The sequence below is a fragment of the Uranotaenia lowii genome, chromosome 2 (genome assembly GCF_029784155.1).
Source record: "Uranotaenia lowii strain MFRU-FL chromosome 2, ASM2978415v1, whole genome shotgun sequence".
Taxonomy (NCBI): domain Eukaryota; kingdom Metazoa; phylum Arthropoda; class Insecta; order Diptera; family Culicidae; genus Uranotaenia; species Uranotaenia lowii.
The window spans coordinates 299,854,167-299,882,134 of NC_073692.1; the positions used below are offsets into that span (position 1 = coordinate 299,854,167).

Here is a 27,968-nt window from a genome sequence, read left to right on the forward strand (position 1 = left end):
ACATTTTTGAACTGTGGAATTCTGACATAGAAATTAAAACTAATATTTTAAGTTTTGGATTTGGCTTGGCTACTGGATACCCTTAGGGCCCTGGTGTTCCAATTCGAGACATTCTGGCAAACTTAGATTTTGGATATTTGCTCCCAATTTACAAATATCTCAAGCTGTCTGATTCGGTCGTTTAGTTCGCTTACCCACGTTAACTTTCCCCTTGTGTGTTCTTCATTTAATGTCTGTTTTGTTGTTTATTTATTAGTACCACCTCTCATCCAACGGGTTCGACACATTCCTGAAGAAGGTTGGCCAGAAGGTCGGAAACCGATACCAAACCGTAGCTACCGAAACCACAGCTACAGGAGGCCACCACCGGACCCTAATGGAAAACTGATATTGGAGAATAACCCCTATAAACCCCTTCCTTTTCCATTATTTGAAGTTTTTTTTTAACTGTTGAGTCGCCGCGACTATTACGGCCCCCTTCCCTACTAACCAGTGAAACAAATAGCCTCGGCACATTTAAACTTTATAAAAGTAAAAGGCCTTTAATAAACTAGTTGTAAATAAAAAAAAAAGGTTTTGGGTTCAATTTCTGATCTTAGAACCAAAACTAAATTTTGGTGTCTTTATGAAAATTTTCCCGGTTTTGGATCTGAATTCCCGGTTCAATTTCCAATTCCCGGGGTTTTCCCGATTTTCCTGGTTTTCCCGGTTCTGTGGCCACCCTGTATATCGTATTTCACCCGTAGAATGTAAATTCGTATCAACGATTTCAGAAGCACGACTAACACGAGGCAAAGTTGCCAGTACTGAGGATGAATGTTAGAGCATAAATACCCACAAAAAAAACTATGAAAATCGTCAATACAACCCAAAACAGACTGCTAAACATTTTTATATTTATTAAGGATCTCAAATACAGTTTAAATATGGTGAATTTCGGTTGATTTCGAAACGTTGGACAAATATAAGACAAACGGAAATAAGAAACCAAAAGCAAAACTCCAATTTATTATTTCATTAGAAAAACAATTTTATCATTAAACAGTGTGAAATATAAAAAAAAAACCTTTTTGAAAAGAACCTTAAAAGTAAAATCGATCATAAAACCCTCCCGCAAAGAGCAATGAGTTCTTCCTTATCCGCTGCTGAATCACACACTGGTTAAACTCCTGCCGGATCCGACGAAACCCGTCCTCGGTAATTCGAAATCCCAAGTCCAACTCTAAGAAGCGCAGCGCCGGCAGTCTTTGCAGCAATCGCAGAATATCATTGTCCAATGTTTTTTTGATCTTGGAATTTCCCGAATAGAAGATGCGCAACCTCTTGAGCGACGGATTCCCCGGTAAGCGATCGAAGATTTCATAGAAATCACGTGGTATATCTAAAATTAGCTCCTCCAGACTCACAAAGACTTCGAGGTCACTCGTTTGAAAGTCACCGTGGACATCAGAAATACTTAACCGTTTCAAGTTGGGAAAACTGGAAACCAGCTCAAATAAACCATCGGCATAAATTGGGAGTATTATGTTAACGGCATTCGGTATAACATACGGTAGAAGATCCAAACTGCCCCACAAGTCTCGCAATTCCAGGTTCCGAATGGTGTTGATAGGTTTGGAGCACTGTATCAACACGTCTTCGTGAAGCTCTCCGTCAATGGAAAGGGTTTTCAAGTGGGCCAACTGTGCAAGGGAAGCGAAGGCGGAATCTCGGAGAAAATTGACATTAATGCGTAGCTCTTGAAGTTTCTTGCAGTTGTATGTGATTTCTTGGAGGTACTCATCAAGAATGGGTGGTATCATATCAAAAGATCTCAAATTGGTAAGTTGCACGAAAAAATTCCTAAACGTGTCAAATTCCATCTCTGTTTCTGATTCGCGGGAATAATCGGACAAAATAAATGACTCCAGCTGAGGAAAAGGCATCTGATTGAACGGGATGCCACGTAAGGAAAAATCACCGCTGATTTGCAAACACTGCAACTGCGGCCCAAAATGTGGCAACACTTTCAGCAAAGTAGTATATTCACCTTCACACGAAATACATATATCCATCCTGGTAACTTTGGGAAATATTTCCGATATTTCGAATCCTTTAATACTCCACTTATTGGCATTTAGACGCAAACTAGTTAACTGTTCCATCACCGGCATCGTATCGTTATCAATTTTGTCACTTTGACGCAAAGAAACCTTCAGCTCGCGCAGCTTTGGGGAACATTGAAGAATCGGTCTCAACTGACATTTGTACAGACCGTCCTTGCAACTGACACTTTCTAAATTTGGCCCAAGAAACAGTAAATGATTTATGGAGAATTTACTGCACCGTATGTTTTTGTAGATTCGTTCACTTTTCTTCAGCACCTCGAAGTCACTTTCTTTGTAATTATAACGAACCATGTTGAGCAGCACTTCGCGCATGTAGAGTGGAGCAAATGCCAACTTGTTCCAGCGATGGCAAACCAGTGAAACAGACTTGCGATCCTTCAAAGTGAGAAAAGCGAAAATCTCGTCCAGTATCTCGTTCGGGAACTGATTGATGTGCGGCCCACTTGAACCAGGCCTAGGTTCTCCCAGAGAAGATTGCTCCAAAAACAATTCCTGTTCCATGTTTGCACTTAATTTTCGCGACACAACTTATTCCTGATCGCACAACTGATTTCACAACACAACAGTTAGCAGCGGTCAACGAAAGCGGTTCGAAACCATCTCTGAAACTAGAATATGTAGGCAAAAATTAAATGCATGATAGGCCTAATCAATATATAGATTAAAAATCAGATTTTTTTTATTTATCATGTAGATTTTTCAGTTGTCAGTGATTGGATTTTTTGGAAACTGATTTATTTTAAAACTTCCAAACATTTTTTCAGCAAAATTAGAGGTAAAATGCAAAATTTGACAAATTGTTCGAATTCAGGCCGCCAAATCTTCCAAAATCACTTAAACATGTATTGTTGATTATGTTGGCGTGAACTTATTCATTGAATGGGAGCAATTTACCACTAGATGGCATTGATTCAACGATTAACTTTTCCGAAGTACGCGAGATATTTTGATTTCTGAGAAAAAAGTTATAGATTTCTCTTCTAATTCTCCAAAAGAATTTATTTTTCCAACGTGTTGCTTCTGTCAAAAAAGAAAATCAAGACAAGTTCTGTTCCATGAATTGAAAGAATGACAATAAATAAATTGATTCAAAATCAGCTTTTAGTTTTCATGTGGGTTAATAAGTTTATCAGTTCAGAGATCGTTTTAACCAAAAATGAACAATTTTAAAAATTTCACAAAATCCAAACTAACACATTTTTAGACCAAAACTGACAAATGTTTTGAATCCAGGACGACAAAATCTTGCAAAATCGGATATTAAAATATAGGTACCAAACATGCTGTTCCCTAGTGTTGTTTAACAAACAAAATCTTAGAGAAATTCAAATTCAATTCGAGAAATAAAAGTAAAGAAGTAGGTACATATCTATAACACTGACCATACTGACTGGACTCTCGATTTCGTTTGTTGGATAATTTATCCAACAGTACGCAATATCGATTCCAGAGTGCGCATTCGATTTGAAGAAATGCTATCTTAGTTAGAAAGTGCCACCCAACTATCGAAAAAAACAGGCAATTCAGACGATAAAATCGGGCTAAACAGGTACATTTTTCCTACAGGGCATTTGTATCGAAAAAATGGAAGGTTCGCCACCTACCGTCGGTATTGCGAACCTGCTAAATTTGACGAAAAAAATTTGCCAGAAAATGATCGAACTTTTGTTTGACAGAAAGTGTCCTGTCAGTATGATCAGTGTCTATAAGTTATCCTTCCAAATCATTAGGTGATTGAACTAGACCACAGAGAACAGACGTACAAGCTAGCCCACGAAACTTGTGTAGAATTTCCAAAGATCGTTTTAAAGCGATTTTTGTTATTTGGCTGGGCCACCAGATGTCTCTTAACACACCAAAGAGAACTGTCAAAACCAACCTAAGAGCAAATTCAGTGGTGTTGGAAAAAAGTGGTAGAAATTTTGTCACTTTTTGCAAATTTTGAAAAATTTGCCATGCAAAAACATTTTCAAGAGCTGAGGCCTTCAAGTTTTTTTACAACACGTGTTATATTTTCGCATGCTTTGATGCAAAAATAGCAATATTTCCATCACATACGATTGAAAAAGAAACAGTGCTGTAAAAAAATACAACGCCCAAAGATCTTGAAAACATTTTCGCATGGTGACATTTCTACCACTTTCTCCCAACACCAGTGAACTTGCTCTAAGAAAAATCAAAATTTCTGTTAATTTTGAATAGGTCGTATGAACTGTTTGACATGTTTAGAGAAAATTGCTATTAAAGTTCCGTAACACTCGTTCGGTTGCATAATGGGTAACCCGCTTTAAGATGTCTAGAATCAGTTCTGATGGATATGACTGATAGACTGGCCCATAACAAAAAAAATCCTTATACTCCCGGCGACACCCCCTAGATTGGTGTCTCTAGGTGAAAAAATGACTTTCTGAAAGTTTCAGGTCATTTGGCAGAAGCACGAGCTGGCGCAAAGAACTTGAAATTTGTATGGAGATTTTCGGCAAAATGTATGGAAAATCGACATACTTTATCTCTTTGTGTTCTAAAATATGTTCCCAGTATGCTAGAAAGCTCAGAATTTCAGGAATTGTAGTTTAAACAATGACGAACAAGTTTGTAAAAGATTGTGACGCAATACGAGTTGACTTTTATGAGTTATTTGCAATTGAATGTGTGATTTATTTCGCATTTCTTTGTATATCGTGAACGGTGTATGGGCTTAATAATCGCACTATCTTGATCGCAGTCACACAATGAAAATATCAAATAGAAAGTTTGTGTCCTCCGCAAAGTTGCAAAAAAAAAGCTCTTACAAACATTGTTGTGGGGCATTTAGACCTTCGAAGAGAAATGTATGATGGTTAAAGAACTAAAAAATCTTGTGGTAAAAGGTATGAATGAATTCAGAAATTTAACGTTGAATGATTTAATGAATTCAAAGTCGCTTAAACTTTTCGATCGGTACGATATACCAAAAAGTTTTTTGACAATAGATCCTGAGCATTGGAAGACTATCAAAGAATTCAACAAAGGGCAACAACGTATAAGCAGTTTAAAGGTAGTAAATGACACTGCAAATTGACCCCTCTTTCCCACTATAAAAAACTTCTAACCCACGACAAAGCCGAAAAATAAATTATTTTGCAAATAATAAGTCAATATCGAAAACTTATCAGGATCAAACAAAATCTTCATTGTTGAAAACTTTCAGGATCTAAGTTTAATATACTTGCTTGATTTGAATAAACAATTTTATTGATTACCAATGTAATATAAACACCAACAATTTTGAAGAAAGATCATTTAAACCAAAACTCTTTTTTTATATTCAAAACAATGCAGCAGTTCATAGTTTGTTATAAAATAAGCTACAACTTTGCCAAGAACACAAACTTTCTATCTGTTATTCTCATTGTGTGACAATGCGATCAAACTAGTACTAATAGTTCACCTATACACTGTTTACAATATATCGATGTAATGCGAAAAAAATTACACATTCAATTGCAAATAACTCATTACAGTCAACTCGTATCGCGTCACAACCTTCTACAAACTTGTTTGTCATTGTTTAAACTACAATTCCTGAAATTCTGAGATTTCTAGCATACTGGGAACATATTTTAGAACACAAAGAGTGAAAGTATGTCGATTTTCCATACATTTTGCCGAAAATCTCCATACAAATTTCAAGTCCTTTGCGCCAGCTCGTGCTTTTGCCAAATGACCTGAAACTTTCAGAAAGTCATTTTTTCACCTAAATGCACCAACATAGGGGGTGCCGCGTTGAAACAAATGATGTAAAAATCATCCCATACAAATTTGGGCCAGTCTAATGACTGATCGTCAAGAATGTTCCCAATTGACTGAATGTATCCGATTCGTCTTCCGACGATAACCGTTCAAGAAGTGCAAAAACTTATTGTTCAACTGTAAGCTATTTCGACAGCCTCAGTAAATGAAAGGAAATTAATAAAAGTTGATCACCGGTACTTTTTATACGGTTTTTATTTATTGGCTTTTTTTCGGTGAGTGAAACAACTTGTTTTTTTTTTTAATTAACGTAACATTTCGCGTTACTCTGGGGGACATCTAATAATAGGTGAAGAAAAGTAACCCGAAACGTTATATAAATTAAAAAGAAAAGTTTTTTCACTCACCGAAAAAGTCAATAAGTAAAAACCTTTTAAAATAAAGGAAGTTGCCAAAATCGAACGGTATTTTTGTAACTTTTTTATTCTTATTTCAAATTAATCAAAATTGGCGTAAAACATAAGATAAGTATATTTTTTTCCAAAATTTGGTTCAATTATATTAGTTTTAAGCAGTAAAACATGGAAAAAATCTTGTTTTTACTGTTGCAAACTAATATAATTGAGGCGCTTAGGATCAGAGGGGTGCAAGTGCCGAAATGATGATTTCGAGAAAACGGGCCACAAAGTTTTTTTTCTAAATCAAAATTATGGAATCCATTTTTTTACTAAATTTTCGATGGAGTGTGTCTCAAGAGGTCTAAAATGAACGATACTGAAAGAAAAATCAAAGTTTTTTCGATATTTATGTTAAATCGGCGAACTACTTTTATTGATATTTTTCACTTGCACCCTTCTGATCCCAAGAATAACACTTGCACCCTTCTGACTCCAAACAATATGATAGCATCCTTTTGGAACCTGTATGTAACGAGTATTTTCGGTATGTTTTGTTTTTGTTCACACATTTAATTTTCTGCGTTTGCTTCAAATTTCTATGCAACTCATAATGAACGAGGTTTGCAAGTTCCACTATCCTAATCCCCAGAATTTGTTGAAAACTTTCAATCTCTCTTTATCCTTAATGGATACACAAGAATACCTGCATATGTGTTCATTCATTGGAATCAACTGTTTAGCTGGTCGCTTTTTCCGGTAGAACCAACGTACGCTTCCCCTTGGTTTTGTAGCTTTTTTCGCAAGATGAGTTTCCAGACTGCCTGATTTCGTTGGCGTTTTTGGGGTCTTGATGAATGGCCAGTTGACTCTTCAGGAATGGACTCATTCTTGCTAGCAACTGCAGCAGCAGCAACTTCTGATTCTCCAGAAGAACCGTGGATGTTTAATTTTTCTTTTTTTTTGGTCTAATTATACCAGGCCTCTTTCCTAAATAGTTATGTAAATATTCCTTAAAAGACTTAATGTAATTTTTTTATAAACTACCTGTCGCAACGACTCATTTGAACTTTTCGAAGTTTCATTTTGTTCCGTGGGATTTTTGATAACGTCGTATGAACCAATGTGATTTTACATTTTCTTTAATATATCAAATATTATATTTTTAATTCTTCTTTCTAATTACCTATGTTCTCTACAAGTATGTGACATCATGATCAGAGCCTCTCGAAAAATCGGAATCCTCTGTGCTTTCATCCGAGAGATTTTTCTTAGATATATTTGCCAAAAAATTATTGTTAAGTGCGTTTCGTGTTTGCCTTTTATCATTATTAGCATTAGCAGGGTGGCCACAACATTTTCATTTTGAAATTCCCGGTTTTTTCCCGGTTTTCCCGGTCAAAAATTCAAGGTTTTCCAGACTTTCATTATCTATTTTCGTCGGAATATAGCAAAATTTTCAACATATTTTATTGGTTTGGTTGTTTCATAACACTCAAATCATTGAACACTTCGACGAACTCGATTCTATTTTAAGGTTTTCATCACATTTTTTTTTAAATGATAAAAAACATCCTACACAAAATCGTTATGGGTTAAGAACAGTAAATTCATCTTTAATGTTTAATGTAAACTATAATATAAAATAAAAAAAAAAAAAAATAAAAAACTTATCTTTAATGTTTAAATGTGTACCAATAATCATCAAGATCTTGAGAATAAACCGTTATACATAACTTCATCAGTTTCTGAAAATCTGTAAATATGAGATTGTAGGACATGGTACCTTGTTCCCTTGTGAATCTAAAAATTGCCCATGACTAATTAAGGGTAAATTTTGAAAAACCATTAATCCTATCTATGCGCAGTGTTTAGATAAATATTGCCAACATTAAAAATTGTTACGTAACAAGAATTTTAACAGCGTTCATCATTACCCCAAATTCATCTGGGTAATTATGAACAGATAAGACCAAAAACAAAAATCTTTGTTCATAATCACCTCAGTTAACTCTCCCGTTTACCTAAAAACTTGTCTTCTGTTTTCAGCCAAGTTTGAAAAAGATTTTATTTTATATTCAGTAAAGATTTTTTATTTTGAAAAGGCCTATAATTAAAACATGCAGAACATGGAAATCATGATCTCTATTTTGAATTCTGACATTGAAAGTTTAAAAAATATGGACAACGAGTTGCATCGTCTTGATTTAATATTTTTAGGGATTATTTAACAGCATATCAAAGTTTGAGATGAAGGAAAATTAAAACATTTATTCATTTGAGATTCACCCATTGTATTTTTTTTGTTTCAAATTAAGGAATTTCAATTTTGAAACTTGGTCTGCGTATATCATTTGGAAAAATATATTTGAATCTACTGCTAATAAATTCAAAACACGGATTTGAAAATCTCTTTGAAATGATACAAGCCAAAGGGGTAAACGTGTATAAAAACTAAATTCGAGAAAAAACGCTTTAAATTTGTTAGGTTTGGTCATTTTCTATACATTTTTCAAATATTTTTAAACATTTTTCTTTCGCACGTAAAAGTATGCGAATTATTTTAAAAAATTCAAAAAATCAACTTGGAGGATCGTTTGGTATTATTTATCGATCATTTTTGCACTTATACCCCTTCGGCTCTGCGGGTCTCATATAATTTTACAAAAAAGGCTACCTTCACTGTTTAAATAAAATTACGATTACAATTTTTAAATTATCAAAATTGTACGATATTTGACACATTTTCTGTTAATTTCATCATACATTTTTCAATGTTTCCCGATTGGTTTTTGGTGACCACATATCATTTGTATGAAGAGCATTCATGCGGACTCTAGTTTCATTAATGAGAAGTTTGGATAGCCTCTGAAAGGTAGTAAGATCGTATCAAAATCGTTTAAAAATCGTAAAAAAAAATACAAACGCATAAGTATCAATATCATAATTCAAATTATACTTTTACAACAACTTCAATCATTCGTAACATGAATTCCATTTCAACAACTTCGTACATCCATCCAAACTTAACAACTTTTACAAAATTATGTAAAATATCGAAAATTTGCTTTGTAATTTTTCTCCAATTTGTTATTGTTTGCTAAGCTTTAACAGAAAATTTATTAATTGGCATCTTGCTCTGTATTTATGAACATCAATAATGAAAAACTAGACAGAATCAACAGTTGGGAAGTTATCCGGTCTTGTTCTGACAAATCATTCAGAAGAACGATTTTTTTTAGTAAAATTTTGACTTGAAAAAGGTGCAATAATTAAAAAAGATTTGAATTCGTTTTTATCCTGTTTATAGAAGGCCTTCCAAATACTCTTGTCATATCGAGATATCGAAAAATTTGGAAAGAGTTGAGGTTAAGGTTAAGGTCCATACTTTGAAAAATCAATATTGTGATATAACTAGTGTTCGTTGAAAAATTATTCTTTAAATGTCAAAAGCTTGTGAACGCTATATTTTGCATTCTGCTTTTTTTTTAAATTTGTCTTTCGATTTTTTCTAAGGAAAACGGTGAACTTGAAAATTTTGGAAAATGGGTGGTCTTTTTTTATATTTGGAACCATAAAATTGACTTCAAGTCCGTTGTAAACCGATGAGATTTTAAATGCCTTGAAAAGATTGACGTACATCAGTTGGGAGGCAAAACTAATTTCATATTGCATAACATTTATACTGTTTTTCAAATGGAGTAAAATTTGAAAAAATATGCAAGTAATAAAAATGATTTATAAAGATGAATCTATACTAAGGTTCCCAGATTTTTTTCAGCACGTATCCGGGCCGGACAAATCCGGATAAATTTTTAACCTGGCAAAATTTGGGCATTTGATTTCATGATTGTCGACCTTTAAACTTCAGGCAATATCAATGCAAATTAATAGCAAAAAAAACTTAATGTTATCAGCAGATTTTAAATCGTATGTTGGGCTTCCACAAAACCTTTCATGATTATATTTTTAGAAATTACTAAAATAATATACTATTTTTGGATGCATACATAATTTTTTTTAACAAATCAAATTGTTTTTCGTTCGGTTTTGCAAAAATAAATCTGAGAATTTTTCAATGAAATCCGGGCAACCAAGCCGGATCGGACTTTTCTCAAAATTTGTATTAAATATCCGGGCAAACCCGGATAAAACCGGGCAACCTGCAAACATAATCTTAATTCGATGTGACCTAGGCAAATGTTTTTATAGCATTTCCAAAAATCTGTTTCTATTTTTTAATACAATTTGTTTTTTTTTTGGCCCGCCAGCCAATCTCATTTCTGAAATTTGGCCCGCCTGTTGAAAATGTTAGCCACCCATGTCTTAAACCTTCTTCAAACGGAAAAACGGAAATTTTGTTGCCTTGTGCCATCGAAAAGAAAAAAGTAAAAATAATCAATTTTATCAATGTTGAATCATTTTAACATTTTTAAAGAATTTGCTATTGTCTTCTACCAACATAAACACACCCTCATAGAAAAGCTCGTGAAAATTCTGAACAGTGTTACTTAAATTTCATATGAGTATTTTATATAAATTTTTGTCACGATTTTTGCAAATTTTCAGAGGAATCCTAACATGTCCTTAAAGCTTGGACATGTTAGGAAGTGCACTTGCACCCTTCTGACACCAAACGAAACAGGATTTTCATTAACACGTTTTTTTATAAATAGCTTAAAAATATCGAAATAATTTTTCTTTTGACCTGTGTCTTCTACAGAATGTTAATCTATACTTTAATTACCAAAAAACAGTTTATCTCAGTTTTGATAAAAATTCACTTGCACCCCTCTGATCCTAAGTGCCTCAATTAGGATAAAACAAAAAAATTTCATGCTAATATCACATGTTCAATCAATTTTTATAAATTTGAAATGAGAATAAAAAATAAAAAAGTTACCATAAAAAGTTTTTTTGGATGTTGCCAAAATTGAACGGTTTTGCTAGGATGTTGCCAAAATCGAACAGGGTCTGTATTGGATATTTCACACACTTTTTTAAGATTTTTTGTTAGAGCTTGTACGTCTGTTCTCTGTGGATAGACTTCTTATTTTTAGTTTAATAATTTTCTACAAAATTACAAAGATATGTTTAATATTGAAAGTATTTTCAAGATTGAATTATTTTTCCGTTCAATTTAAATCATATGAGTTGTGTATTTAAATTTACTAAGTATTTAAAAAAACAGGGCAACATTTTTGTTTTCTCGAACAAGAAAAGAATGATTTTCATCATTAAAAAACTAAATGAAAAATATAAAAAAAAACATAAGAAACACTAGAGCAGTTTGAATTTCTTATACAACCATCGCCAAATAAAGTAAAAAAAAATTACCAAATTTTGATAAAGATTCAGAATAATGTTGTACTTACTGGTAACCCTAACGCACGGCCGGAAACAAAAAAGAACTTTTTTCAAATGTTTAGCACTTCAAAGAATCGATACAACTTTGTCATCATACAGTCACTCGATCAACACAATAACGATTTCGACACTTGGCGATTCCAAGTGGATGATAAAACTGATCAAAATCTTTCCAATTTTCAAATTTCGCACTTCCGCATTTAAAACAAAATAGGTTAAAATTTTCGCGCCGACGAACGATCACCGTTTTTCAGAATGAGCACTCATCATTTTGCGAAAAAAAAATAGGTGAGTGTCGATGAGTGCGGTTGCGGCAAGCGTGAGTTCCAAAAGTTGTACACTGGGAAAAATTGTATGTTAACTTTTCAAGATTTGCTTTTCAAATTATCCAGTAACGTTTGAAAAACATTTCATGAATGGCTTGGTGATAAGAGCACCTGTATCCGTGGTCCAAACCGCCGGTTTAGACCCAAATCTCGACCAAAGCAACTGCACTGGTGGTCCATTAGACCAGTTTCAACTCAACTTTTTTTTATAACGGTATTCTGGTATAAAGATTGGTGCTCTTGGTGGTGGTACTCTTGATAAAAATTAAAATTCCATAGAAGTTTTTATCAAAAAATTTTAAACGGTCTTGATTTCAATCAAATTTATAAAAAAATTTCTTTGTTTTTCTCGGTGAAAGAAATTATTAATTTTTTTGCATTCCAACAAAACAAAGAGAAAATAAGTAAACCAAAAAAAAGCCGCATCGTTCTAACAATTGCTTCGATGTAAAAGCCGGATAAGCACAGCTTATCTGACTGCGATTGATTCCGCACGTATGCTTCCATATGGGTAAAGGCAACGTGCGCGAGTCAATGCATTTCGTCGGTTTTTGTGGGAGGTATTTAACAAGCGCTACTGGAAATGCAGCCGCAAATTGGATCTGATTCTCCTGGGAGAAAGTGATAGTAGGTATATTTAAGCTTTGACTGATTAGCCAAGTTATTGCGAATCATGGAGAGAACGTTTACAACGCAGGAAGTTGCCCTACGGGACGGCAAAAATGGCAATCCAACCTGGATGATCTACCGCGATGGCGTTTACGACATAACGGAATATTTGAAACTGAATGAGGTTAGTTGCTGACATTTGAAGGGAGAAAATATGATAAAATTTCGTTTTCGAATGCATTAGCATCCAGGTGGAAACGATATGATAGTGGAGTGTGCCGGAAAAGATGCTACGAAGGAAATGGATGATTTTGGCCATTCAAAATCGGCACTCGCTATGCTGAAGAAGTACAAAATCGGGGAGTTGAATCAGGTAATTATTGATAGATTTTATTAGCAGAAATTGAAAGTGAATAATTTTATTATTTTTAAGTGTGATCAATCCAAGTTCCAAAAACAAAGTGCTGAGAACTTCTCGGATGGTTTGCCGGAGAAACGACGCAGCAAGAAGCGGATGTTCATATTTTGTGGTTGATGACATTCATAAGCATTAGAAACAGTTTTGTGCAGATCGCTTTTACTGTAAATATTAGTTGTTAATATTTTGAGGAATTTAAGTATATCTACCTACATATTAAGTTTCTAGATTTTCGTGTATGATTTAAGTCAAAAATCGGTGAGCCAACAAAAGTTAAAAAAAACAAATAGGTGAAAATAAACGAAGAACGAAAATCATTATTTCAAACAAGTTATTTTTTCCAGTACAAATGAGTTACTATGGTGAGTTACTTCCTTTAAGCTACACTGAGTAAAGTGAGCACCTTGAATGTAGATGCAAATAATCGTGATTATCAATGACAGTAAAATAATGTTTGATGGTTCTGCAAAAATTACTGTTTATTTACCTTTTGGTGGCGAGCGAACGCTGAGATCAACTGGTTCCAGCTGGACTGGAGGGCCCTCTGCCTGTGAAGAGAATAGAAAAAAAAATACTCATCGTCAGTGTAAGAATTACAAGATTGTCCATACTTGGAAGGACTCTACAGTCAGTTGTTTATTGAGTTAAGTAAATTTAAAAAAATTATAGAATGACCTGCACGAATATATACTTCCAAATGATAAAAAACACAACTTCTTACGCCGCCATTGGGTAGAAAAGTTCACCCAATTAGCGCAAATCATGTCCATTTAGGGAGAACAATCTATTATACCTTACATTTTATACCTCATTAGGGCGTGTGATATAATAACTTTTATCGTTTCCTCACCAAGCGACAGTTTAAAACATCTTGCTGATTTCTGTTTCTTCTCGCCACCGTTCGATGCCCTTGATGGGAGGAACATCGAACGAGCAAACCGACGATGTGAGAATAACATAATTTACCGGGGCTAGGACATCAGTACTGAAGATCGATCGCTTCTGATAAAGAAGACTATTTATAGACCTTAGGGTAGGCAACGTTTTTTTTTGCAACAGAATTTATGCTATGAAAATTTTCTGGCTCTGAAACAAGTTTGTATAAATTTTTTTATCAATAATTTTAACAATCATAATAGTTTTGTTTCAAGTTGATAAGTTTATTTCTTCCAGAAATCTAGAAAAAATGAGAATCTTCTCAAGAATTTATTGATGACTTCTAAACTTTACAGAACAATACCCAGTTCAAGACACATTTGGATCAGCTTGTTGTAAGTCATATAAAAATCGACGGCTTAAAAAAACAGAACCAGTCGCATTTCCTTATTAAGTGCGTGGGAATAACCTAATTAACTTCCTTTTTCCGACGACGACGACGACGACCATCAACGAAGTCCACGTAAAGCCATGACAAGACGATTTGCTGCAGCCATGAAATACATACAGCGCCATCATCTTGTGTAGGATCAGAGAAGAAGAGTCCACCATACTTTGGGATTTTTTTTCTCTCTAATGGATGGGAAACGGATCCACCACGAGGGCTCCCTCAGCTGATGTTTTTCCCTCCTCGATTCAGATACTTTTTACGGTGAAGTTCCTCGAACTGATGAGCCCTGATCGAGCTTTGGGTATAAGCAGGGGGACCCGAGATCGAGGAACATGTTTTGCTGCCGGGGAGGGGGCCAAACCTTGTTTCGTGGATGCATTATAGAAAACAAACAGATACACGCCTTCACTTTTGATGGAGATGCTCCCACAGCTGATTTTAGGGATGGCAAATATTAGCATTTTTAAATACTTACACGCAGCGAAAAGGTTTTTTATTTCAAAGTAAAGTGCCACGAAAACAAAAGATTTTTTCCTTTGATTTTGGGATAAATAAAAAATACTTTGATTCATATACATTTTCCTTTGGTTGAAAGAAATGCTTTTTTGACATGAATAATTTTCTTTGATTCAAAAGACGACATTCTTCGAAACCAATGTCCTTTTTCGTTTGTTTTCATGAAATTTTCCTTCACTTTAAAGTAATTTTGATTTTAATTTGAAAGAATTTTTTCTTTGATTCCATTAATGTGGTCCTAAAAACTCTAGTACCTCCAGATTTCTTTCGTTTGAAAATCAAAACATTTTCTTATTTTTTCCAATTTATTAAACTATGTATGCTTATATGTTTTACATTTCAATTACCTAATATCACTGTTCGAAAATGATGCTTCATTGTTCATTCGTTAAGATGTTTCAGACATATCTGTAAATAGAAAATAGAAGTCTTATTAGACCACAGCAGAATTGACATGTTACTGAAAGAAAAATAATTACTTCCCGAAACTATACTTACTGTTAAAATATCAAAAGATGTTCATTGACGGACAGTTCCATTCGAACAACTGATGAATGGTTTGCGACGCCAAGCTTTGAGTCTCCTTATCGGATCGGAAGATTGCAACCGCTTAGCCGGAGCACCAGAACAGTTAGTACATTCCAATTGGTTGCCCTAAAAAAATTGTTACGTTGACGGTTTATTTGAAATTTAATTGATTTTGAAAGACCTACCTAGGTGCCACTATCGATTCTTTCCTCATAGCTGTCGAAAGTTTCCAACGCCGGATCATCCCATCTAAGCCTTCCGGTGCCCTGTGCCGGTTTATAGGTGGTTCGGTTCAGACGGGTTGTTTTTTTTTTGTTTGGTTCGTGTTCCGCCGCCGTCGTGGAGGACAGGCCACCGTTCACCAAAAAGAATCTGAAGAATGTGTTGACCGTGGCAGCGACAGCTGAACATTCACTTCACCTTCGTCACAAAACAACATTTTTGTAAACAATTTTGAAAAGCATAAGAAAAGGAATAAGAATAACATCTATGACTGCACGGGAACAAAAAAATATTTGTTTCAAAGGAAAATTAATCTAAATCAAAGAATAATTACATTGATTTTGAGTCGAAAAAAAAATTCTTTGAATTCAAATTAAATACTTTGATTCAAAGATTTGGCACATCGTTTTGATAGAAAATGAATTTGGTTCAATACATAATTTACTTTAATCAATGAAATTGGATTTTGTTTCCATTGAACACAAGGTTTTTGAATCAAAGATGTATTTTTTTTTATCTCAATGGTACTACTTTTCGCTGCGTGTAGAATGGTATCAACGTCATTTTTACTTCAAAAACAATTTTTCTAAATAATCGATCACAACTTCCATAAACATAAATTATGTCAACAAACTTTAAACCTAAGTTTGTAGTAATGGAGATGTTACAAAACAAATTTCGAGCATCCCTACTCCGACCCGCGATTAAATATCAATGTGAAATCGGAGTATTTATGCAGGAATCACGACTTTGGCTAGAATTCCTATCCGAGCCTCTTCTACATCAGCCAGGCAGGGGACAACTGAATCGATGGCCTCATCACACTATGCTATGCACTTTTGAAGGAAAAAAAAACTACAATAAACCGCCCGGGAGTGGATCTTCGTGAACAACCCATTCCGTTTGTTTGTTGGCCAGCCCAGATTGGGGTGTGCGATCACGGGTTTCTAACAAAACGACAACAGGTTCTGGGCGTCAAATCACTACACCATCATCGGGTATGGCCTCTGTTTTCAAGCTGGACAATGTATCCATTCATTGATTTTGGAAATTTAACTTTGCCTAAGAGCTGAGTAGTATTCTTAAGAGGTTCCTGAATTCAGGATATCTGTTGAAGTATTCTTAGCATTCAGCAAAGATATTCTAGCGGAATATTTGTGGAAGTTTGCTTGAAATAAAAATGCCGAACATTGTATCCTTTTTTGTTTTAAGCGACCGTTTTGAAGGAAAATTTCATCTTGGCGTTTAAAAGTATATTTCAAAGAAATATTGAATCCGTTTGAGTTGGGATAGAAATAAGGGACCGTTAATTCAAAGATCGAACAAATCTCAGACAGATTAGAGTTGAATTTTTCCCACTGGGATAAATTTTGAGTTCTTCCTGGCTGCAATGCGTTCTGCATTTATGAGTGCCAGCACTGAGGGAAATATTAAAGCACGTTCGATATTAGAAATTAATCGGAAGTGTTAAATCCGAATTTGTTTCGTTTATTTCGAATTTTTATAACGATTTCAACAGTTTCAATTACTAAACTCAATTACAGACTTTTCATAATTATTTAAAATCTGAATTCTGTATCCAAAAACCGGATCCAAAATCAATGTTTTGAATTAAAAATCCAAATCCCCAACATATCAGCAGCAACATGTGAAAAGGGTATAAAAGACAAAATAAACAAAACCGGTTTTCAGTGGATTCAAATAGCCCAATATAAGCTCTACTTAACACAAAAACCGTTTTTAGTTTTTCAGTTTTCGTAAGATTTATAATGCAGTTTGAGTAAAGGATCTAAAAAATTTAGAGCCATAAAATGACATTATCCTCACACAGATTGTTTTATACACCCTTTACTCCACAACAAAGCAAACGGTCTAGATGCAAAACATTAAAAGGGGAAGAATGCGGAAAGCTATTCACTCACTCCCATAGCGAGAACCATAAGCCTTTGTCAAAAAATGGGGGAAATTTTATCTCCATCTCACTCACACATATGAGATATACAGTACAAAGCGAAGGGTGTATAAAACATTTAGACGAATTTCATACTCCAGCTAGGGTCTATAAACAATTGCGAGCTATTTTTACATGATAAAACCGTCGTATCGATAAAAACATATTTAGAATGATCCTAGGCACAGTTTTGACCATAAAGACTTGGGAGATTCCTCGTGAATTTTAATTAGTGATTTAAAAAAGATTGCAAAATTTTTAAACACGTTTTTCTCGAAACGTCATAAATGAACATAGACCCTTTTCACGTGTTTGTGCTGATATGTATATTGCGTTTCCGAGTATGAAATTTATAAAAACTGTTATTTCGGCTTCGGTGGATTTTAGAGTCAAAATTCTATTCAGTTTTCAGATTCAAATTTTTGATTCAGATTTCAGTTGTAATTTTCTAGATAGTTTGATTGTAGACTGCATTTTTTTCTATAGTTAAAATAACTAAATCAGTTCCGCCATAACTTTAGAAAAAAAAAATCGGGATCCTCTTTTCACTTTCGGCCTATAGAAAGTTCCCCGGCGCCTGCCATAATCGGGTTTTCTACAGTGTAGTACCTCTAATAATCTCGACTCCAATGTTACATAAACGGAGTCGCTAGGCGGCCGTACCGATTGAAATATCGTGTTCCCCGAGCGTGGGAGAAAACTTCTCGACGGCGTGGCTTTGGCTTCAACTATACCAGGGTAGGTACCTTCTTGTGATGCCGGCCTCCCTTAAACGGTCCGGAACGACACGAAAACGGGAGGTGAGACCGTTTGCCTTTTCTATGTTGTTCGTCGGGTAACCCTTCTTCTGAATCAATAGCTGGGCTCTCGAATGGATGATGATGATGGGACCCCGGACTTTTGGAGCACTCCTCCCACAACAAACTCCTCACTCCTTTGCTGCTGATTTCTTCTGTCTGATCGAACGACTGAAGACGACAACGATGACGACGATGCCTGCGGGCGGTGTGTCAATTCGTGAACGCCCTTCGCCTAGATCTTCCTGGAAGAGGTTTTTCTCGAAGATGATGACGATGATGATACTGGCGATGGAATCAACCAGTCAACCACACTGGAGCTGGAGCTTCTTCTCCTTGGGGGCCTGTCCGAGGCAGCCAGCTTGGCGGGAACCTTACCGTACAGTGCACAATGGGTGTGGATTGGAATTGATGCCTCAACCGCCCTATTCCAATAACTAGGTACATAGCTCGTTGGGGTTCATAAACATTGACATTTAGAAGTTCCTCTATCATTTGAAGCTGCCAATTAAAAATTGTTAAGGAAACTTTTTGTAAAATTTCCTTTATTGAAACAAAACTTTTAAAAATCTCAGAAACTTCTTTCTGTTTTTTTTGCTCGTTACATCACATGTTAAAAGTTGGTAAGTACGAAGTATACCAATAGTCAGAGTAAATAAATAGTACATGATATAATTATATTGAAATAATTTCTTTTATATCCCAATAAGAGCGCTTCAACTTCATATTTTAAAGCGATTTATGTGCTCAAGTCCCAATGTGACATTGGCGTACTTTCTAACGAATCGTAAGTGAACTTTTTCGTTCCATGGAACACCAATTTGAAACCTCTATGCGCCTTGAGTGATTCCCATTTCATTTCCTTAGTTTTTTTTTTTTGAATTCATAGAACGAATGACCATGCTGATTAAAATCCTCTATATTCACTCACGTTCTTTGAATACTTAAAACTTCAATAGTTTTTTTTTTGAAAAAAACCTAACTTCTCAGCCTAACGTTTTATTGTTATGGCTAAAGCTTTTTAAAGTAACAGTTCGAACATAGATTCAATGTTTTAATAGAGCTCAATCTGCCCGACCAAAGAAAACAAATTCTTTGTCAAATTTTTCAGATTCGCCACCTGCCGTCGGTATTGCGAACCTACAAAATCTGACAAAAAAATTAGACCGAACATGATTGGATTTTTGTTCTAAGTGCCTAAGTGTTCTAAGTCAGTGTGATCAGTGGTGGTACTGACCAGTAAACATAAAGTGTGGTACGGTCAAAATTTGGTCAAGGGAAAACGCGTGTAAATCGGTGAAATCGTTTATTTAAATAATCAAATTAAATTTCTTTTTCAAGTTTTATTAGTACAAAATTCAGGAAAAATATTCAGTTAGGCTTCCGCTTTTCCAAATCCGAATTGCCGGGCCTTACGCCCTGCCATCAGATTTTGTAAAGCCACCTTGTCCACCTTCTTCGCTGAAGAAAGCCAGTTTGCATTGAACTGCTGCTCGTCCTTAGCAGTTTTTTTTGGTCTTCTTTAGGTTCCGCTTGACAACAGCCCAGTATTTCTCAATTGGGCGGAGCTCTGGCGTGTTGGGAGGGTTCTTGTCCTTGGGAACCACCTGCACGTTGTTGGCGGCGTACCACTCCATGGCCTTTTTACCGTAATGGCAAGATGTCACTACCTTCTTGTAAGTCGATAGTCCGGCTCGTTTTTTGGCTCGATGCACGGTTGTAGGCGATACATCCAGCTTGATTGGAACTATAAAGTCAAAAGATTAAGATCTTCGTCTAGTTCAAATTGTAAACATAAACAAGGCTCAGCTACCTTGTTCATGATGGCGTGCTTGATAAATTCCCTGTCAGAATGCTTAGTGTTACTTGATACACAATTCAACAAAGTAGGATTAAGCATCGATTTGGGAGTGATTTTCTAAAGTGTATTTGCTTTTAGTAAAGCAAATTGAAATATAAATTTATATAAAATCAACTTTATTCTCCCAATTGAATAGCATTGAATTTTCTTTTTTTGATGGTATGCGTCCTCCATAAATATCATCCGTAAATCTCTGGAACTGATAACTATGTAAATCATGCATTTTCATTCGAGAAAAAAATTTCACTATTAGGATATATTGATAGTTCTACACGAACACCACCTTAGCAGGAGGCCTCAGCCCTAACCTCAAACCATGGGATAACAGAATTGATTTTGGAGAAGGGCGCACTATAAACGCGATATTCCGATACTAATATCGACATATTTAACCTGAGGCAAAGCGATACACACACGGAAAATAAAAAAAAGGTAAAATTTACCTTTTTGCGAGGTGAATTTTTTCCCCCCCCTCTTTCGAGGTAAATTTTACCTTTTTTTCATTCACCTAGCAAAAAGGTAAATTTTACCTTTTTCGCATTCACCTAGCAAAATAGTAAATAATACCGTTTTCCCATTTACTGATTTAAAAGGTAAATGCTGGTTGGTTTGATTGTTTTCTTCAATAAGAATTAAAAAAATACAAAATTCTTTCAAAAATGATATTTATTGGAGATAAATAGGGACTGGTAATTCGGCTTCGCGTTCTTCTGAGCCGCTATGGCCGCTGAATCCACCTGCGTTGCGTACATTCGTGGCCTCCTCCGTTCGAATAATCCGGTCAGGTTCGGCTTTTCCGGCTGGAGGATGACGTGGAATACACCTCAAAGCTCTATGGGCCGATCTGAAACAAAATCAATAGTATTATGACGAGAACCAGCACAACTAAATGATATTTAAGAACACTTACCATTCTATTCCGATTTTCACATATTAGGCACAAAGCAAAACTTGTTCCTAGAATGACAAAACAGCTTAATCTCAATGAACGGGTTCGGCGAATAGTTACTTTTTTTTTTTAGAAGAATTGTACCGTTTTGTTTAGCTCAATCCAGGTCAATTACACCTCGCTACGAGGTAAGTTTTACCTTATTTGGATTTACCTTTTTTTCTAGGTGAATTATACTTTTTCATCGAGCTCAATTCACCTCGCTACGAGGTAAGATTTACCTTTTTTCACGGAGAAAAATATATAGATTTATCAGCGATATTACGCGTCTACATGAACATAAATATGATTGTTTGGTTCTGACCCGAAAATACATTCAAGCCAACCATCTGAATATACGTTGCCACGAATGGATAAATGGCTGATTTAGCGATCGCATCAGCTTCGAGAATCCAACAGGAATTTTAAGTCAATCATTCGTATGGCTGTTTTAACTGTAATACTGCTCCCCATGAACGTTGTAAATTGTAGATTCAAATGTTAATTAAAATTAATTTGAGCATTTAATTGCATTGTTTTTCCTTTTTATTTTAAAGACACGTGGTTTTATTGACTCATATATTACATCAGTTGTATATTTTTTTATTCAAACCAATGCAATAAACTTAATTAATGCTGCTGCTCCGCCGTTTCCAGAAGGATAATTTTCGAGGCTTGCTCGGAAAACGCCACCCCGGCCCTGAAACAAAATATAAAAAAACAATCGTTAAGAACAAAATTGCTTTTTTTTCTAACGAGAGAACATTATAAATATTCAAAAAATATCGAATGACTTACTTGATAAAATTGATTTGGAGACATTTTGGGGGATTTTGTTATTTCCCTTTGCCTCGGCCAACCGGGATCAAAGTATGCGCGCTGCCACTGATATGTCCAAGCGGATGAATCTGAAACTGAATACAACTGTTAGTAGAACAAATAAATGTACACAACAAATTCAACTTACATTTCCGCTTTCTGATGTGTATTCGCCAAAAAATAACTTTTACCATCTTCTGTTTTTGTGACATTCTAAAACTAAATTTTAGTATCTTTAAGTTGACCTGAATAAAATAGCCAAATCCACCATATGTTAGCCATATTAGCGATAAGCAGATGAGAAATCCTCGATAGCCAAAACAACTTTACAGCAACGCTAGTTTATTCGTAGTCATCGATGTAGATTCAGCAATATTATGGGTTCAACCAAAAATCAGTGATATGGAAGAGCCAACCATACGAATTTTGATAACAACCTGTAGAGTTTTTTATCCGTGTTGGATTCACCTTTTTTCTCGATGAATTGTACCTTTTTTCCAACCTCGATTCAGGTAAATTTTACCTCACTGTGAGGTGAGTTTCACCTCGAAGAGGTAGAAGTTACCTTTTTGGCTTTCACGAGCGTTCACCTTTGCTAACTCGGTAAATTTTACCTTTTTATTATTTTCCGTGCAGATGTTCGTGTTTTGATTTTTTGGGTGTTCAGGGGTGCCAAGTGCATTGATATTTGGAAAATGATTTAATTTTTTTAACTGCATTGTTATTGAAAAACTTTTTCATAAGTACTGAGAATTTGCAACTTTCCCGTAGATTTCTATTCGAATGTGAAATTAAACCCATCATTTATCTGAACGAAATAACAAATGTCTGTATCTGTATCATATACTGATTTTAGTAACGCACCTAGCATCACTGGTGAGGTCTCCATAAAATCAAAATTTGAGGTTATGGCTGAGGCCAATTTTTTGCCCATACTATCGTCCGTATATACCCTTATAGAAAGGAAACAAATGCACGTGTTTCCGAGTTGCCAAGAATTTTAGAACTGATTAACGCACCAGCACTAAATTTTACTTCGGAAGTCCGGACTCCCGACTTCCGAACGACTTCCGACACACGCTCTATTTTTTAACTCAAAATTAAGTAGTTTTGGTTTGGTTCAGTGGCAGCCCTCAACTTTGAGTTTGACTGCCCGAATAGACCAAGACCATGGTTCTACATTGTAATAACAATGGTTTTCGTCCAACCCCCTGGCAACTTGACGTTTCCCATACAAATCGCGTGTGCCAGTTTTTTCTGGTTCTCTGGTTCTGTCAAATCGAAAATCAAGCGACTTAACATGTCGGAAGGACGCATATTGAAATATATTCTCTTTCAATTGATTCAACAAATGAAAAAATGATTCGAATTTAAAAATTTTTAGCTCAGTTATGTAAAAACGATCTGTTTTCAAAAGTTAAGTCGATGCAAACGACTCACAGACGTAAATCTTTGTGTCATTTATTAGGTCTAAAACTTCTGGACTGATCAAAATAATCCACTGATAATCGGCAGTTTTTCGGAACAAGTATCCCTTCCACCGAAACTATTGTGGACAATCGTACACAATAAATGTAAAACAAAACATTACCACAACAATCATCAAGTGATTTTCATAAACTGAGATACATATGAAAATTTTAGAATGGCAAAACTTTCACATTATAGCAGAACATTTCTTGTTTTATGGAAAAACTGTTTCTATACAATAAATGAATAGGTAGATTATTGAATGTGTATAATAATTTCGGTTGAATCTTTTCTTCATTCATTCGAAAGTTATGAATTTGCCTGATTCGCACCACATTTGATGATGGGCCCTTTCCATACGCATGGCTCGAAAAGTACGTAAACAAGCGGTACACATGCGACATCTGCGATTTTGAATCAGGCACACGAAACTCGCCAGAACTGTCAAGTTGTCAGGGGGTTGTTTTCGTCTTAACAATGAAAAACAATGTAAAATCTCAATCCCTTTAAAAAGTAAAATTTGGGTTTTATTGTGAAATTACCATAAATATGGCGATAACCATGAAAAATATGGTTAATACATAATATTTCACTGTATGTATTACCTAGACAGCTGGGACTTCAAGATGAGCGTGTACGGTTTGTTGCATAGAGGAAAATTTCCATTCCAATGGGCGCCATATTTAATATTTTCTATGGTCGGAACCGGGTTATTCCGGACAATTTCAGCAGGAAATAGCTGAAAGATTGGAATCGGAAGGAGACGGCACGGATTCTGGTGGTAGCGCGGTGAGTACTTGTATTTTACATAAGACTTAAAAGTTATTTGTGAATTATTTTCTTCCAGGGGCAGATGGAGAGAGCAGAGTATCACAGAGCTAAGTGTTTAAGACGTGGGCGCAAGCATGGCACAACCCGTGCTTATTATTCGCACATCCGGAGCCTGGGGTTAGAATGGGTTCCAGAGCCGTTTCCCGAGAATAATTCCGCGAAAGGTAGTGAGCCGGTGCGCAGTGCAGATCATGAAAATCAATCAAATAAGTGCCAATTTTGTGTATCCCAGTGTATTAATTTTTTCTTCTTCTAAAAACCCGGATTATCAACCGGGATATGTGAAACAAGTGTTAAAAATAAATTATAAATGTAAATAAATTAATCTATTTTTAATTAAACCTTTCTATAAAAATGATGACAGCCAAAAAATATAAAATGAAATTCCACCACGTGCATTTTTTTTTTATTTCAGTGGGTTAACAATGAAAATAAAAAGATTTTCATGGTTCTACTATGAAAAAATGGAAGGTGTAATTACCATGAACTTAATATTTTTGGGCATCTGAATGTATGGAAAATCGTCATTTTTTTCAAGGTCACGCTGCATAACAATACCCCTTTTTCATGGTTATTTTCGTCAAAACGATGAAATGTATGGTCGTAAACTATGAATTTCAATGTGCATTCACGGTATCGTGGACCATAGAAATGATTATGCCAACCATACATTTGATGGTAATGTGAACATGAATTTCATGGTTTTTTCACGGTTCAAGTCTATTCGGGTGGGCAATCGCAAAACTAAGTTCTGATAGGCTTACTCAATACTAAGTTCGGCAGCCGAACTCAAATATATCCTTTTTATTGGAGGGTTGTTTATTTTCAGAGAATTAAAAGATGGATAAATTTTTTTGTACCCGGATGTTGCTGTTCCGGTAGATTGCATTGCAATTAAAGAGCAGTGGAAAGTTTTGACACTCCCGGTCAAAGAAAACTTCCGGATGTTACTTCCCATGGGAAGTAAATAATATCCGGAAGTTTCCGGACATTCCAAGCCGCTCACCATATATGATGACAATGACGGACAGAATTTTACGCTGACGCGTTGAACATTACATTGTGAAGATCCTCATAATCTTTTGGTATTTGTTCCGGAACGACAATACTTTGCGACGTGTTCGTTGGTTGCTGTTTCGGTTCGAAGTGAACTCGCTAAGTGTTTTCAGTCCAACAGAAAGAGTTCAATTTTTAGTTCATAAGGTCGAACTCAGCTTTGATCCCTCGCCGAAGGAAAAAAAGGGATCAATTTTGAGTTCGCAGTTCGAACTCCGTTTTGAACCATCGCAAGGAGGAAAAAGGATACTTAACTTTAAGTTCATAGAATCGAACTATGTTTTGAACCTCGGTTGTACTTAATTTTGAGTTTAACTAAAGGAGCGAGCAAAGAAAAGTGAAGCACTAGATTTTCGGAAGTCTGTGTTTTGTCGCCAGTTCACCAGCGATGTTTAAAATTCACAATATAAATTCACAATATAAGTTTTTATCCATCAGCTCTTGTTTTATGTAAATTATTCGTATTCGTATCGGGGAAGTACTGGATAAGTTGCCTCGTATGACATGCTTCAGTATCCCAGTGGCAGTATTCTTTATGGAGCTGCCACACAGCACTTATAATTCTCATAATCAATTTGAAATTAGAAGAAATATTTTACTACCAACGATTATCGGATATTTGCACGTTGGTAGGTAGATACTAATAAAGAACCCACGGTACCCATATAATGATACTAATTTACTGCCATGGTAGGGTTGAACTTTTCTGAAGCACGAAAAAACTGGAAGGAAAACACAACGCAACTCCGCACCGTGAGAACTGGACAAAGCCAAAAACACAAGAGCCACCACAACAATCACACAATTTTACTTTGTAACGATCTGAAGTATTTAGTTGGACAGCAAAAAAAACCGTTGCCGAACTGAATGAACCTCATTAGCCCTGTTCGATGATCTTGATCGCTAAAAGGGGTCTACTTGTGGATTTATTTGCGCCCTCTCGCAGTCTTCTAGCAATGGTTGTAAATAACATCACGGTTAATTGTCACCTGGCGTGACTGTTGGAAATTGATAAGGGTAAAAAAGTATCGTTGTGATTCTCCAATGAGCACTATAAATATCGAGAAATGTATTGTTGTTGAAATTGGAGGAAAGATCTGAATTGTAAGAAACAATGTGAGTTACCAAGTTCAGTTTATTTATTGGAAATTCACACTCGAGGCTCATTCTCGGGTCTTGTGTCAATCTGAACTCCTATTTTTAATTGTTGCCTGTTAAAAAAGTTATTCACTCATGTCAGCTAGTGATTTCTTAGTCCAGACATTTTCTAGACAACAGTACTTTCAAGTTTAACATGAAGTCAGGCCAGTTGTTGTTACTGATTAGTTTGTTAAGTTTAACCAAATATATTAGAAAAAAAATGCTTTAGTTGTTTTTCTTTTCTCGGATTCCATTTGCCCGAGTTGTGACAGCTCAATTTTCCCCGGCCATATCCCTGGGGGACGTTCGACGACTTCCAATCATCATGCCTGCCTTCTTATACTCGATACAAATGTGACTCTCAAACATTCCACCTTCATTGAGAAGGGACGAACTAGAGGTAGCTAGAGAATTGATTGATTGACTTAGCAAAGAGCGACCGAGGTTCCTCTACGACTTATGTTCATACATGTCAAATAATTGGTTCCAGTTGTCTCAAAATGTAGGCTGGCACTTACAACCTAAACGTATTCCACTGTTTCACATAATATCTAATAATGTGCTTCGGCTTTCAGTCACTTCAGTTAGACTTTGGGTCGCACCAATTATAATCGGGGTGGTTTGCAGCAATCAGAAACAAAAATGGAAAAATATAATCGAACCCAAACCTTTTCATAGTTTCGAGATCACGCTCTAGAGATGATGGCTTTGGAATCATTTCCAATCCGCCTTTTTTCGGATTCATAATTTTTTGAATGGGCACCTCTGTAGTTACTTACCTAGACGACTATTTGTACCCCTAGATTAAACATAGGGTTACGAATAGTCGTCTATGCCCCCAAGGCAAGGCTCCCGGAATGATAAATGCAGCGAGCGGAATGTCGAGCTGCTCCTCGGAGATGACGACGAGCACGGCGTTGTGACAGAAATGATCTCAATCCATCAAACCATTCGTAGAAGAAGCATGATGTCAGAGAGACACGAATCTTGGACTTGGGTGGGAAAAAAAAACATACGCAATGGGATTTATTGTCTCATTAATATCGTACTCTAAATTTTCTTTTTAATTTGGAACATGTTAGAACCAATATATTGTTTTTGAAATATGCCGATCTTGAATTTTTACTATTCAGTCCTAAATAAGTGCATTTTGGCAGATTTTTAAACCTTGATAAAATCTACATTTGATATTTTGAGAACTAAAAAAAATTAGTCATACCTTCAAAGATCTTTAATCAAAATGAAACATGAAACCTTGCCATCATTCAAAGAAGTTCATATTATTTTTTTTCTTTTTTAATTCTTGTGAAAAATTCCAAATAATATGATTTGACAGTTGTTAAACTCAATTTCACAACTTCCATCTGCAAAAGGATTGATTTAGAAATACCTCAAACATTTCGAAATGAATGCTCCTTTTTGTACACGTTTTCAGCCATTTTAAACTTTTGAACTATAGTTAACAATGAGGCTACAAATGTTTACAACTTTTTTCAAGGTTGAACCATTTTTTGAGTGTAACCAGCTTTTCTATTTACCAAAGCTCTCGTTAAATTTGAATATTAGT

At 35.4% G+C, this 27,968-nt stretch overlaps 3 protein-coding genes across 4 annotated transcripts in view; 1 reads left to right on the forward strand and 2 right to left on the reverse strand.

Moving 5' to 3' along the window:
- Positions 1–27,968, reverse strand: part of LOC129750057 (Krueppel-like factor 3) — a 582,531-nt gene that overhangs the window by 156,903 nt on the left and 397,660 nt on the right. For both annotated transcript variants that reach the window (XM_055745253.1, XM_055745252.1), the window contains exon 3: positions 13,443–13,503. In XM_055745253.1, coding sequence (XP_055601228.1) covers positions 13,443–13,503 — 61 coding nt within the window. The remainder of the gene's footprint in view (positions 1–13,442; positions 13,504–27,968) is intronic.
- LOC129750056 (F-box/LRR-repeat protein 7-like) lies at positions 1,062–11,818 on the reverse strand. The gene is made up of 2 exons (XM_055745251.1): positions 11,611–11,818; positions 1,062–2,716 (listed from the first exon to the last, which is right to left on the reverse strand). The coding sequence occupies exon 2, from the start codon at positions 2,607–2,609 to the stop codon at positions 1,083–1,085; it is 1,527 nt and encodes a 508-aa protein (XP_055601226.1). The 5' UTR covers positions 2,610–2,716; positions 11,611–11,818; the 3' UTR covers positions 1,062–1,082.
- Positions 12,538–13,233, forward strand: LOC129750058 (cytochrome b5-like). The gene is made up of 3 exons (XM_055745254.1): positions 12,538–12,721; positions 12,782–12,910; positions 12,971–13,233. The coding sequence occupies exons 1-3, from the start codon at positions 12,602–12,604 to the stop codon at positions 13,070–13,072; spliced, it is 351 nt and encodes a 116-aa protein (XP_055601229.1). The 5' UTR covers positions 12,538–12,601; the 3' UTR covers positions 13,073–13,233.